General features: G+C 44.6%; 1 protein-coding gene across 1 annotated transcript in view; it reads left to right on the forward strand.

Annotated features, from left to right (window-relative positions):
* Window positions 1–12,261, forward strand: part of HDGFL3 (HDGF like 3) — a 36,786-nt gene extending 24,525 nt beyond the window's left edge. Inside the window, exons 3-6 of the mRNA XM_086471723.1 lie at window positions 1,535–1,673; window positions 2,965–3,123; window positions 4,692–4,838; window positions 12,238–12,261. Coding sequence (XP_086327849.1) covers window positions 1,535–1,673; window positions 2,965–3,123; window positions 4,692–4,838; window positions 12,238–12,243 — 451 coding nt within the window. The 3' untranslated portion in view covers window positions 12,244–12,261. The remainder of the gene's footprint in view (window positions 1–1,534; window positions 1,674–2,964; window positions 3,124–4,691; window positions 4,839–12,237) is intronic.
* Window positions 12,262–13,844: the final 1,583 nt, after the last annotated feature.

Here is a 13,844-nt window from a genome sequence, read left to right on the forward strand (position 1 = left end):
GTCACTTGTCATCTGATGCCTTTAGCCACCAGTTGGCTCTGTACTGGCAAACTTCTTGGCCAGTGGGATGATTTAAGTTAATGAAACTTCGCACATTCAGAAGCGCAGGGAAGAATCAGGGCATAAATCAGGCATCATCTGAAGTAATGTTTACAGCAAGGAAGAAATACGATCCTGTGATTAAGGTATTAGACTGAGACTGAAGAGAGTTGGGTTTTCTTCTGTACTCTGCTGTCAGTTTGAGTCTGACCTTGGGCAGATCTCTGCGCCTCAGAAGCCCGTCTGCAAAAAAGGGCAACTTCCCAACCTCGTGGTGAAGTTACAAGAATAGATGTGTTGTAAAGGGTGGAGCTCTGCGATCCCGTGGTAATGGAGACCGTAGAGTTAACATTAATTGTAATGATCATCAGGAAAGTAGGACAGTGATTATAGTGAAGGGCACTGTGACTTGCTCAGCACACTGGTGCTTCGTTGGTGACATAGAAACTTCCATGTGGGAGCGAAGGGGTTTTTTTTGCCTTCACTGTTTTTAACTTACAATTAGCCATCCCAGTACTGTGATACAGAGCAAAGTAAACACACTGGGTATAGATACCAAATGAAAAGGAAATTATGCTTTCCTCGGTTTTATGTAAGAAGTTAGAGTTTTACTGTAAAGTATGTAGAAAAAGCAAGATAAATCACCGTTATTTTTTTTTAAATTATTTTTCCCTGCATTGTGGTGCCTGTGCCCGAAATTAGTTGGCCCAGTGCATAGCTGACTTGTGCAGCAGCAGAGCACAAAATCCCTCCTTTGCTGTGCTGTCTAAAAAACAATTTGGCCACAAGCACCCTGTGTGTCTCATTGTTTCCTTGTATTACTCATCTGCCTATATTCACCCATTGTTTCTTGTCTTATATGAAATTATAAGATTTTCGGGAAAGAGAGCATTTTTATTGTGTTTGCACAGAATCCAGCATGTAGGGGGCTTATTCCAAGAAAGAAGCTCCCAGGCTTACTGGCAGTATAGATAATAATAAATGTCACAGTTTTTTCTGTCCCATAGTACAAGGGATGAGTTTTGGCTCATGGGTTATAGGCACTCCTTACATGCTTTAACTTCTCATGCGGTATTTTTAGGCCTTTCTGGATTTGTAACACATAGTGTTGGAAGTTTGGTCCCTTGCTATCGCAGGCAATTACGTCATATAATCCCTTTCATAAACTGTGCAAGTGCCAGTTCCCAGCGGTAGTTAATATAATAAATGAGACTGGTTTTAGTTGTTTCTAGAGAGACCCGGCATGATTTTGCAACATCAAACATCAGGATGGTGTGCCAATCCATTAAATCAGACCCACAGCAGTAACTCAAAGCCAGTGCGTTAAATAAATAAATAAGCAAACAAACAAATAAATAAAACTGAAAAAGAAATTACGGAATGAGCAGAAGAATAGGGAAAACTTTTGCACTGTTAATGCTATTTGGTTTTCTTGTTTGTTTTGAAGAGGAGGAATTTAAGTCCTTTTTTGAATGTTACCTTTGTTAAAATGCAGCGCGTTCCTGGGGCCCAAAGACCTTTTCCCATATAAAGAATATAAAGATAAGTTTGGGAAGTCGAACAAGCGAAAAGGATTTAATGAAGGCCTGTGGGAAATAGAAAACAACCCTGGAGTAAAGTTTACTGGATATCAGGTAAATTACTTTCACTTCTATTCCTCCTTATCTTTCTTGTTTTCTTCTTTGAAGACTTCCTGTCAATGTAAACATCGTGTGAGTGATGTGGAAGGTCCTGGGTTTGGTGGAGCTAGGAAGATTCACAGCTTTTGTAATTGTGTCGTGTAAAGACAACTGTGGTCTTGTCCGCTGTGACAAACTGAACTTTAATCATGCTGCAGGGCCCTTTGCTTTCCGTGATATTCTGGGGTGGTGAAGTGGAAAATTCTGCAGCAGGTTTAGTTGAATTAAAAATGGAAGGTTTTATGTACTGAAACATGAATAATTTCTGACTTCTTTCTGTTGTTTATTTTTGTATCAGGTTCAGTGTATTTTACACAGACCTTAAGGTCACTGTACTTTTGATTTTTACATTGGTAATGTATAACACGTAGGACACCACTGCCAAAGTTGTGAGGGGTGAGAAGGTGGAGGTTTAAGCTGCTGTTACAAGATAGTAGCTGCTGTACAACAGCTCTCCCTGTTGGATGTTCAAAGCAAAAAGTCAGTGAAGCTGGAGGGGGAGAAGAGTAGTTGGTGGGCTGTATAAAACCAAAGGACTTTTCTTATTAAAAAAAATGTGGTCCTTTGAAGGCAGAAATCACCTCCAAAAGAAGGCGAACACCTATTACATTATTAGCACAGAACCTTACAAACCAGAGATACGGACCACCTGCAGACAAGCTGCTGCCCCTCTCAGTTCCTGTTTCATATTTTCAGCCCCACAGATGTTTTGCATACACTTGGGGGGTTTAAAAAAACCTAGTGAATCATCTGTGGGAGAGGGACTGTCAAAGAGCTCTCAGCCTTCTGGTCAGTGTTTGCTTTTTCCTAACACAGAGATCTTACCCTTTGGGGGGTTTTGTAACAGCCATCTACTCTCATGAATAAGTCTCTCCTATTTCAGCCAAAATCTAAAAGTTTCCCTAACTTTGCCCAAAGTAGAACATGCCAGGTCTCTCCACTGAGCCACCCTTAGTTCTCTGGCAAACACATTTTTGTTATCAGTTCTGCTGTTTCTGTGTAAACCCTTCAGAACGTGCTATCCCAGAATCTGCATCTGATAACTGTTTTCAAGCGGTGACTGACAAAATTGCCTTTGCAGCCCTTTTTCTTGATAATTGCAAGAATAACCTGAGCTCTTCCTGACTATAGCGATTAAAGTATAATCTGTCTGTTACCAGTATTTCTATCTTCAATACAGAACAAAAATTAAGTAATAGATTTTAGTGATATTTTTGTTGTTTACGTTACTATTGTTATTTTAAAGGCAATTCAGCAACAAAGCTCATCAGAAACTGAAGGAGAAGGAGGAAATACAGCAGATGCCAGCAGTGAGGAGGAAGGTGATCGGGTAGAAGAGGATGGAAAAGGAAAAAGAAAGAATGAAAAAGCAGGCTCAAAACGGAAAAAATCCTACACTTCAAAGGTTATCTTCTGAGTTTTTCCATCGTTACCCATGTGCATTTATAATTAGAATACTGTCCACCTCATGGCAATCTGTTCTTCCTTCTTTGGCACTTTGATTCCAGTACCGTAATGATGGTGTTCAAACAGGCAAAGGGAAGTGCTCCTGCTTTTGTAGACAGCCTTCATGAGACAGCAGCTGAAATAGTGTCCATGCTTTGGGAAGGAGGTGAAAGTATGGGAAGGAGTTCAGAAGGGCTGGAAAGAAAATCCATGCAAAGATGGATTGATAGGTTTGATCACCTTAAGCTGGGTATTTCCCCATGAAGAGCAAAAAAAGCCTTAGGAGTGTGCCTCCTGGGAGACGTGAGTTCAGGTTTGGTTCCTGTCCAGGAGAATTCAAGTTCCCTCTCCCATCCCCAGTGTGCGCGCCCCAGGTGCCGTGCCAAAAGGTATGGTAGGGTCAGATGTGCTCAGCTGCTCCTGTTGTAGCTGAGTGCAGGACAGGATGCAGAATGGGAGGGAGGAAGAACTAATTCATTAAGCAGGTAGTAGGGCACTCAGTTTGTAGATGAAGGACCTGCCTTGTGGTACCTACCTGCCCTGTTAATATCTAAGTAACAGCGCAGATGAGGAAGCCAAGAGTAATGTGTTTCAGACCACCTCAAAATGGCTGGTGAACGTTATCACCTGCGTAGCGACAACTTTGGGTTCAGATATACTTCTCACTTGTCACCTGAGTGAAAGAGAGCAACATTACAGTCACTTCCTCCCATTCTGTGTGTGCCTCCAGGTCTGTACTTTGCTTAAAAAATTGTGGACAGCATGGCAGTCATGTTCATTCACATTCATGTTATTCTTCTCTGAAAGGGAAAACTAAATGAAATTAAAAGAAGCAAGCAAACAATCTGATCCGGGCTCATTTTGGGGAAGAGCAGGAGTTTTCATGGCTTATCCACTGAACAAAATGCATTAAGTAATTTCAACCCCTTTGTGTGTTTTAGATTAGAAATTCAGGTCTAGTCTACCATCTTCTTTCCAGAAGACTCTGGGCAAACAGAGGATTAGGAAAATGGTGGCTTAATGCCACAATTTATCCTTTTGTACTGTAGAATTGCATAGCATAAAGGGAGCAGAAAAGATGTATTGGTTCCACATGGCTTTAATGTTAATATATTAAAGCTGACAGCACTAAAAAAAGTATGGAAAGCAGCTCTGCTAACGTTATTCTCATTTTACATCTCTGTGTTTAATCAAAACTTTTGTCAAGCTGGCACCATCTGTTTCATTAACTAACAAAACCTACAGGTGACCCAACACTAATACCCATCTCCCATTACTGTGTCTGTCTTACAGTCAACTGTGCTGGTAACCGGTGTTGAAGGCAGAATTTCTCCTTTTGCTTCACTGACGGCAGTAACTCCAACTACTTCACCTTAAAAACACTTTTCAACCCACATACCCTCCCCAATATTCACCTTGCACAGGGAACCACGTGATCAGACAGTATTTCACATAACGTTACGGAAGTGTCTTTCTATGGCTGACACTCAGTTTTTACTTTTTAACTTTGTTGTTGATCATTTTTAGAAATCCTCCAAGCAGTCACGGAAATCTCCTGGAGATGAAGATGATAAGGACTGCAAAGAGGAAGAAAATAAGAGCAGCTCTGATGCTGGGGACGCAGGCAATGACACAAGAAACACTTCTTCAGATTTGCAGAAAACCAGTGAAGGGGTAATCTTTCTGTTAATACCATGCACTTCCCATGCAGTTTGCTGCCGGGGGGCTTTGGAGCTAGGGGTGAAAGGCAACGCATTGCAGTGACCTCTGCATACCACTCACAGTCTTTTTACGTTGCATTTCAGTGCTCAGAATGTGTCTAGAACTGAAACATGGGACAGGTCCCTGCACTGGTACAAATTTTGCTCTAGAGAAACAACTGAATGATAAAAGATATAGAAGCATTATTTTTGTTCCAACACTTGCATGAATGTCAGCTGAGGGTAACTACTGAAAACCATGAGCTAGAATGATGCAAAATTGATGTGAGAGCAGAATCAGACTGTTTGCATAATGCATTTTAGCTCCCTAAACAGTGGGAGCCTGCTTATCCTTTCACACTTGTTTAAAATTTGTGCAGTTCCACTGACAACTTTGGAGTTCATGAGGGTTCACGTGCACACCGCAGACGCTGCATACTGCAGGTTTCAGGGCAGATCCTGCCTTGGGATTTGATCTTCCAAGGAGGGGGTATACAGTCTGCTCCAGAGCAGCTTCATACGATCTCCTTGTATGTTTGTGTCAGTTGTGTGTTCATATCAATATTATTTTGTTGTGACCACAACAACAGAAAGGAAGGCTGCTGAGCAGGGGAATTGGTTTATCATCAGCCAGCTTTAGCAACCAGTACTATTTCTGAGCCTTCAGAGCAGCACAAGTTTCCCTGCTAGAGCACTTCTAGCTCCAGCTCAGAACCAGTTCTCGTGTGGTCCCCATGCCAAGGTTCTGCCACGTGGCCAGCAGCCGGGCTGGGCTGTCACAGGAGCTGCTGAGTGACACGAGTCCCCAGGTGTGAGAGCCAGCCAGCCAGCACAGGCCGTCATCTGACATTGCTGAGGTGCCTGAGCACCCAGCTGCGTGCTCAGCCTCAACCCTTTCTCACAAAACCAACCTCTGGGGAGCTGCTGTCGTCTCCCGCTTAAAAGACTCCTCCCAGAGCTTCCGTTTCCCTTGTCTCTCTGTGGTATTTTGTGGCTCTCACCTTATAAAGACTTTGATATGTGGCTCGTGGCGTCAGGAAGATAATGGGCCCTGAGCCTCTCCCACTCAGTGAACAAGCTGTTGGCTTGAGCCAGAGACTGACCCAAGGAGACGCTACGCCTGGCTATGCCTTCCCAGCACCTCACCCCCAGAATGTGAGTCTGGGGCTGACGAGTGTGGCGAGCGTGTGGTGCATGTGCTGCCCACATTCTGGGTAGTGAACCCTGTGACACTTTCACGTCTTCAAATAGGTATCGGCGTGAGAAAACTGGCCATAAGGTCCATTGGAGGTGGCAAGAGGTTCAGGAGGGCCTGCTTTGTTTCCTGTGTTTGTAGCAGTGACGGGATATGCCTGTGAACTTCAGGCGTGTTCTCCATGTAAGGATCAAACGCTTACGGAGTTAGGTCAGTCACAGACTAAGTGGCTAAAAAGTCACACCGGCTGTTGGCTTTGTGGCCGGGGACATTCATATGGCTCTTCCTTCTGTATATGGCATGCTTGTAACCGCTGGGAGGTAGAGTCCAGCATGCTAGAACATCATGGTGCTCTTCAGCATTTTCAGGATTGCAGATATTTTAGCCTCTGTGCTGAAATATCATCAACTGTCTGTGTCCTTCCTGCCAGCACCAACTCCACAGAAATACTCACAGCCAACATTGTCATACCCATGTGAGGAGCTGGCTCTGCTCTGACTCCTGCAACCCCAGCATTCGGGCTTGACCTCACACTTGAACAACCAGTCTTTAACTAGATCTTCGATGCTTTTAACATTATGGAAAAGGTGGAGTTTTAATAGCATGTACTAAGAGATGGACAGATGGTTTTAAGGGCAGCTTGAGATAAAAGCACTGATAAGTTCGGAGAAATTCACATCCTGATCCAGATATTTTTCACCTTTGGCATTTCTGCCGCAGAATCAGCATTTCACAAAATCCTCTTAAGCGCTTCTTTTGAGATTTTGTACAGTAGTGCAGTTCTCTTTTAGGACCAGGAGGGGACACTCCTGGCATCCCCAAAGCCAGACCGGGTGTCTTTTTAGAAGGTATGCCTTCCTCAAGCGCAAGGCACTCGGGGAAGGAGTAACCAGGTATTTTTTTTCAGTCGGTGTTAAGCAGCCAGTCACCCGGCGTGTGCCTAGACTGGCCTGGGGCACAGGGCCGGCTGTCCTGCAGCCATGTTCTGCCGGACACCCAGGCTGGGAGTCAGCCGGAGGGCATCGAGCTCCTCCAGCCCACACACTTGGACTTCTCCTATAGAAAGGAAGGTCGAGAAAGACAAACACGTACCCGCAGAGTTGGGATATGGTCCTCTTGTTCACACGTATGAGTTCAGAAGAATGTCTAGGTCTGCTAAAAGACACCTTCATAGATGAGATTATGGTCTCTTTAAAATCATTTAGCTTGTGAGAAGAGCGTTGGAGCAACACCAGGCACTCTGAAGAAGACGGGCTTCCTCCTCCCCGGTGTGCAGCGCCGGAGCCGCGCACCCACCGCTGCGCCCTCCCGCGAGGCCGGCCAAGCTCAGGACGTTTGTCTGGCCGTGAGATGGCGCCAGGAGCGCACCAAAACGAGCCCTGGGTGCAGACCTGCGCCCTCCCCCCGAAGGTAGGGTGCTGGGGGTGCGTGCGACACACACCAGAAAAGAGTTGGTTTCAGAATAACTTGCAGAAAGGTACCGTGAAGGCAAGGAGACAAGAAAAACAAGAGCCCAGAGCCCCGATCTCAAGGAGAGGCGCGTTTCCTTCCCCTGGTTCTGCCTCCGTGACCGCTGCTTAAAAGGTGCCTGGCAGCGGGGGCTGGGAAGGGCTGGGGCAGGCGGGGGGCTCGGCTGCCCCACTGGTGGTGCCCCCGCGGGCTGCGTCCCGGAGAGCCTCCGGCTCCTGCGCGCGGCCCTCCCAGGGCCCCCGCCGCGCAAGAGGTGCTTCAAGGACACAAGCCGCTTTTCTCTTGGTGATACTAATAACGATGATTATGTTTTATAATGCCTGGGCTGCAGGCTGAAGACACATCTCCCCTCTTCAGATCAGAGGGAACCTTGCCTTTTAATCACACTCTTACCCTCAGCGTTATGGGGATCTTCTCGAAGGGTTAACGGCTGAAGTCAAATGATTGCAGGAGCATCTTCACCTATGTTTTTAATGAAATTTCTAACCTCCAGGTGGTAGAGGAAAGCTTGAAAATGTGAAGCAATGGCTTCCTAAAGACCCAAAACCCAGAGCAAATAAAAGTACTTCCAAAGCTATAATATTTTTTCAGCCAATTTCATACTGTTCAAGGGCTCAACTTGTGATTTTTTTTTTATCCCTGGGGTTGACAAAGCAGCTTTCTTTTCTTATCTCCATCCCTTAGTTTCTCAACTGTTCCTGAGGAGGCACGCTCAACAAAAGAGACATTAGCTTCCTCAGACTCAGCCACAGTTTATAATTGTGTCCTGCCACTACCTGTTTCTCAAGCTCTTTCCCTCACTCCTGTTGTTCGGCTGATTCCTTCCCCAGAAAGATGCAAAGCCTGAACCTGAGGGGTTTGTTATCTAATATTAATTAACTAATAATATATTGGCTAAGACAGCCCATCCCAGAGTTTGCTGAAGTCAAGAGTCACAGACCACCCCACCCACCCACCCCCGCATGACAGTCCTCTGCTGTTAAATGCTAAATGGTTTTGGCTTTCTCAAAATACCACATAAACAGAATATTCCAGTGGAAAGGTATTTGTGACTCTGTGTTGTTTACTTTCTATGGTACAAAATTAGCTCACAAATCAGTGAATTCATGGCAGCAGATTTACATTCCACATTTAAATCTCCGGTGACTTGTGTGTTTGGTTCTTGGCTGGCATAACTCTGAATCTGTCTAACCAAACACCTAGGTCACTTTTTACTTTTCCTCTCTGGATACCCATATATAATGATGTTCGAAAGCTGGCTGTAGTCCCTGCCCTGTTGGGGAGTATTTGAATGTTAAGGTCAGCACTCAGGGTATGTGGCAAGTTTTTCTTCTGGTATTCGTTATTCTCGTTACAGTCCGGACATTGGGTTGGCAAACGAGGCGTTCTCTTTGTGTGCAGATGCATGACGTTGCCTTTCGGGAGGTGAATGATTTTACTGAGTCTTTGAAAAATAATGGATTTGTTGGAAATTAAATACATTTTTTTTGCTCCTGGTACAGCCCGAATATTAAAGTGGGGTGAAGGACTGTGATCTTTTTACTCCCGCTGACAATCAGTTACTAACATGGGAGTCAGTGGATCTATTTGTGGAGGCGACTGCTTGCCAGCATGAATAAGGGGATCAAAATCTGGTCCAAAATTACTGCCATCTGATACTATTGCAATTGGGAGAACATATTTAAAACAGCCTGTGTCCAGAACATATTTTTTGTTGTGATGTTCTTGTGGGGTAGCAACAATTCCAGTTACTGCCGTGAAGGACAAGCGTTATGGCCAAACTGACCGGAGGAACACAGGTTCACTGTGTCCTGATGTGGTTTTGAGATACTTGGTTCCTTTGCTCTTCCTTCTTTACTTCTCAGGAATCACATTGGTTAGGCTGCGTAACAGGTTTGGGGGTTTATCAACATCAACAACAGCATTTAGGGCTTTATTCAATGTAAGAGCATTTATGTGGGCATTTTTCCAGAAAATGAAAACAGAGTACGTCTTTCTGTCTGATTTTTTTTCTGCAATTTGAAGTAAGTTAAAATCTATGCCTCCAGAAAGATAACATTTGTAGAAATGTGTTCAACTATTTATTGCACAGTAAAAATTTCAACTAGCGACACACTTTCTGGTGTAAAGAGTTGTGCTGCCTGCTGCCTTGCTGTAGCTCAGTATAACCGCACTGCTGAGTTAGGCAAGGGGACATAACGCAGGAGGAACATAAATGTCTGAACGCAAGTTGAGATTAAAGCAGCTGGTACAGATGAAACATTTGCATCTCTGTACATTGAATCCTGTAACCACTTTGACCTCAAACCAACATGGAATAACAATGATCGTACAGAGCAAGTAAATAATTGCTCTTCTGCCCATCCAGCAAGAGCGTTTAAAAGTACAGGATGGCTGAGTCAGTTGCCAGACGCTATTGAGGAAGGAGTTTTCAGGGCCAGAAAAAACAAGGCAGTTTGTGGATTTAGTTTTATTCCCAGCTCTCTGTGTTCTCTGTCCTTCAGTTTTATTGATGACTGAAACGTTTCACTCGAATCAGTCAGATTCTGTGCTCGCTCTTTGGTGTGCAGTAGCTGTGGTCAGTGCAGCACACGCTGTATCGTATTGTACAGTGAAGCTGAGAGACTTGTTCAAAGATGATGCGGGTTGATCTGTTTCTGAAGAGACGTGAAACCATGGAGACGGCAGGAACTGCTCGGCTCTGCCGCATCCTTGTTCCGAGGCTGCCAGGGGAGCCTGGCAGCTCCTGCTGCCGGGGCAGGGGAAGGAGCTGAGGGCCCCGTGGAGCCCCGCTGGCCCCGGCAGCTGCCTCTGTCTGGGGAGAACTGCTGACCTCGGGGGCACCTGGGAGTGCCCCTAGGAGACAAACTGGGTGTCACACTGGGAGATGGCACTGGAAACTGAAAATCCTAGAGGAGGATTTGCATGCCTGGCTCTTTGTTGTCCCCCCTGTGCCACATGGTGAGACAGTGAGGAGTGCAAGTATTAATATTCCCAGTGCCCCACGTAGGAATGGTGCCTGCCCAATCTCCTGGCCTTAGCCCAGAGGGGAACTGCTGTTAGTAAGGGCAAAGGTTTCATACTCCAAAAGGAGAGCTTTCCTGCGGGGTCTGAGTGATACCGTAGGGCCTGGCTGTTCCACCACCCAGCCTGCCTACCAGTGCTGGGTAGCCGCTGTCATGAAGAACTCCAGCAGAAGGCATGGTTTGATTGCCCAGTCATTTGTCGTTGTTTTAACGGGTGTCTCTACTTCCCTCTGAAGTTCCTTCTCTCTTAAACAGGAGAGAGGTCAATGGAAGTGCAGTGCTCTGGATGAGCGGGGCATCATTACACCTTGTGGAGGGAGGCAGGGCGCAGGCAGTTCCTGTAAGCCACCATGGCACGCGTGAGCATTTTATAATAACCCCTCATCAGGTGTCCTTAGTCAGGGTGCACCGGGACCTCCCACACGGGAAGTGCAGGTCTCCACTACTCACTGTTTGCAAACCCCTTTTCGCAGGAGAGGGGAACCACACTGACCAAACGCAGCCCTCAGTTCAGAGGTGCAGCAACCAGACTGGATCCCAGCCTGCTAAGTGGGCCCTCGTACGCTCTTACCCTCTTGGACAGACCAGCACAGTCCGCTATAGCCAGGGCATCCCACACAGCAGGTATGATGGGCCAGAGAGGGAGAGAGCTTAGGCAGCAACCTGCTCGAGCAGGGATGTTAAAGTGTCTTCTTTCCATATTCTCTTCTGGATCCTGTGTAAAACAAAAATTCCCTCAGCCCCCGTGGATTTAACCTGCAACCCCCCACACTTACTCCTGAATGTTGATTTTTTTTCTTGATCACACCAAATGCAGTACTAATTGCTTTGTACTGCTGGTGCGTTGTGTTTCTTCCCGTCCGTCAGGGTGTGGGCGGACAAGCATTCACGCCCCGAGTCCTTTACAAGGAGCAGGGATGCCTTGCTCAGGGTTAGGTGGTCGTGTAGCATTGCGTGCCGTCTTGTCGCTGGACAGAAGTGTGTCCCTGTGCCTGGAGGTGACTTTCACTCCCTCTGTTCAACATGAAGAAACCGAGACTTGGAGACACTTGCCACGATCACATGAGAACAGTCTGATCCTGTTCCCACTAATGTCAGGGGAAGCAAGAGCTGACCTTGACTCAGTCAGGAGGTGGGAGTTTCTTCCTTTCCTGTCATCACCTTACAGCGCACTCCAAGCCAAACTGTTTCCTTTTCAGAAGCAACGCTCAGATACGTTAGCTGTGAAAACTGTTCATCTTTCTTCATGCTTGCTAAGGGTTCACGTGTTTGAACAAAAGGGGGTTCTCCTCGAGGCAGGCAGGAATACAGCAGTGCCGGAGCTTTTGCGTGAAGCCTGTCAGCGATGTGGTGCAGTGGAAAAATGCGAAATTTGGTTGGGTGTGAAGTGTACTGCAAGATTCATAATTAAGTGATTGGGGAAAATACAACCCACATACATGACTGGAGCTGTTTATTTGAATAAAGCCCTAAATGTTTACTTTTAAAATGTGTTCTTTTAATATTTTGTAGTGGAATGTTTAGTTGATGTAACATTAGAAAACATTGTTCATGCAGACCAGGTGGTTACTTGTACCTGTGACTTTGAAGTGTGGGAGTAAGGCACTAGTTGTGTCAGGTTTGCTGCAGCAGGCTTTTTCTTACATCAAATGTGATTTTTTTTCTCTCTCTCTCTCTTTCAGACTTAACCAACATAATGACTGCTGAATATTAAGGGAAAACACAAGAAGGTTACATGTTTGGTTGTCTAATATTCTTGGATTTGATATGAGTCACCACATCTGTTCATTAGTATCATCAACAGCATCCCAGTTTGTATGCACATTATTCACATTCCTATCTGTTGTGTTTGCAGAAATGACATTCTGCCCTTTTTTCTAAGGGTTACTTTTTGATTTTCGTATTATTTGGTTGCATGAAGTTGCCCTTTACCAGTGGCTGAGGTTTATGAAGATATCGCATACTTGAACATGTTTTAGATTCCTTTTCGAGACAGAAAAGGTGTAACTCCAAATTCTACCGTTCTAAATCTGCATTTTTTTAAAAACAAGTAAATCTTAGAAATGAGTCCCCTCCATACAATATCTTCCACGTACAAACATAGTTTTGAATTTCCCTGTATCCATGCTTTCTTGATTTTTGATCAGTTTACAACATAAAAGAAAAATTCTCCTTCAGTTGAGATCACCGCCAAGTTCAATAATGTAATAAAATACCTTTCCTTATTAGAAGTACCTAGCTAGTTATACTCTTAATACTTCTCAAAATCATGATGTAATGTACACTATCTGACTTAGTTCCTATATGTGGAGTTAGTGAAAGTCTTTTTGTGTTTCTTTAGATTAATACAAGGATTTTTTCCAATGCCAACACAATTTGAAATCACTCATTTGGATGCTTTCCATTTTTAAGCTTACTGTGATATAGAACCCTATGGGAAACCAAAAGAAAACATCAATTTTAAATAATGAAAGGCTTAAAAAAGGATGCTGTCATTCTGGCTTTTTTTTTTTCCTTTTGGAAATAGAACTAGACTAGTAAGTAAGCATTCCAAATCCATTATTCTGTGTACATTATTGTTGCTATTGTGATAATAGAGATTTTTATTTATTTTTATGCCAGCTTTTATTGTGAAAACATATTTAGTCTGGTTTTATCAATCCTTGTTATGCTTGTCCTTGGAACATCTTTTGCGTATTCAAGGTTTGTAGTTGATGAGTTTACTGTAAAAAACTAAAAAAAAACCCACAACAAAAAAACAAAAAACAAAACAAAAAGAAAACAAAAAAATGTATTGTTTTTACAGAATAAATTTATTGGAATGTGTATTGGGAGTAAGGTTTGAGGTTGTAAGCAACTAAGTTAGCGTCATATTTGGCTTCATACGTGTAATAATGTGAGGTATTAATGTAAGTCAAGTATTAAAGCAAAACATTCTGTTAACATGAGTTGACCATAATAGATGCAAGTGCAGGTGAGATCTTTATTTTTTTCTGTACTTTGCCTTTTCTGGGTAACAGGAGGTTATTAAATTCACCTTGAATGTATTCAAAGTTTCTTTAACAACATCAGAAGTAACATCAGAGGCTCAAACACCCGTTTGTGAGCCCACGTGGCCCGCCGCAGCCCCGCAGCTCTGGGTGTGTCTGCGTGGGAGGACGTGCTGGGGGGGATGGAGCTCTCCCCAGCCCTAGCGTGCGCGGGAGGAGCCCGCGCCGGGGAGGCCGGGTGCTGGAGGCAGTTAGTGCCAAGGTCCTTTTTGCCGAGAAGCACTGACCGAGATGCGTGG

This window comes from Leptosomus discolor, chromosome 11 (genome assembly GCF_034619465.1).
Source record: "Leptosomus discolor isolate bLepDis1 chromosome 11, bLepDis1.hap2, whole genome shotgun sequence".
Taxonomy (NCBI): domain Eukaryota; kingdom Metazoa; phylum Chordata; class Aves; order Leptosomiformes; family Leptosomidae; genus Leptosomus; species Leptosomus discolor.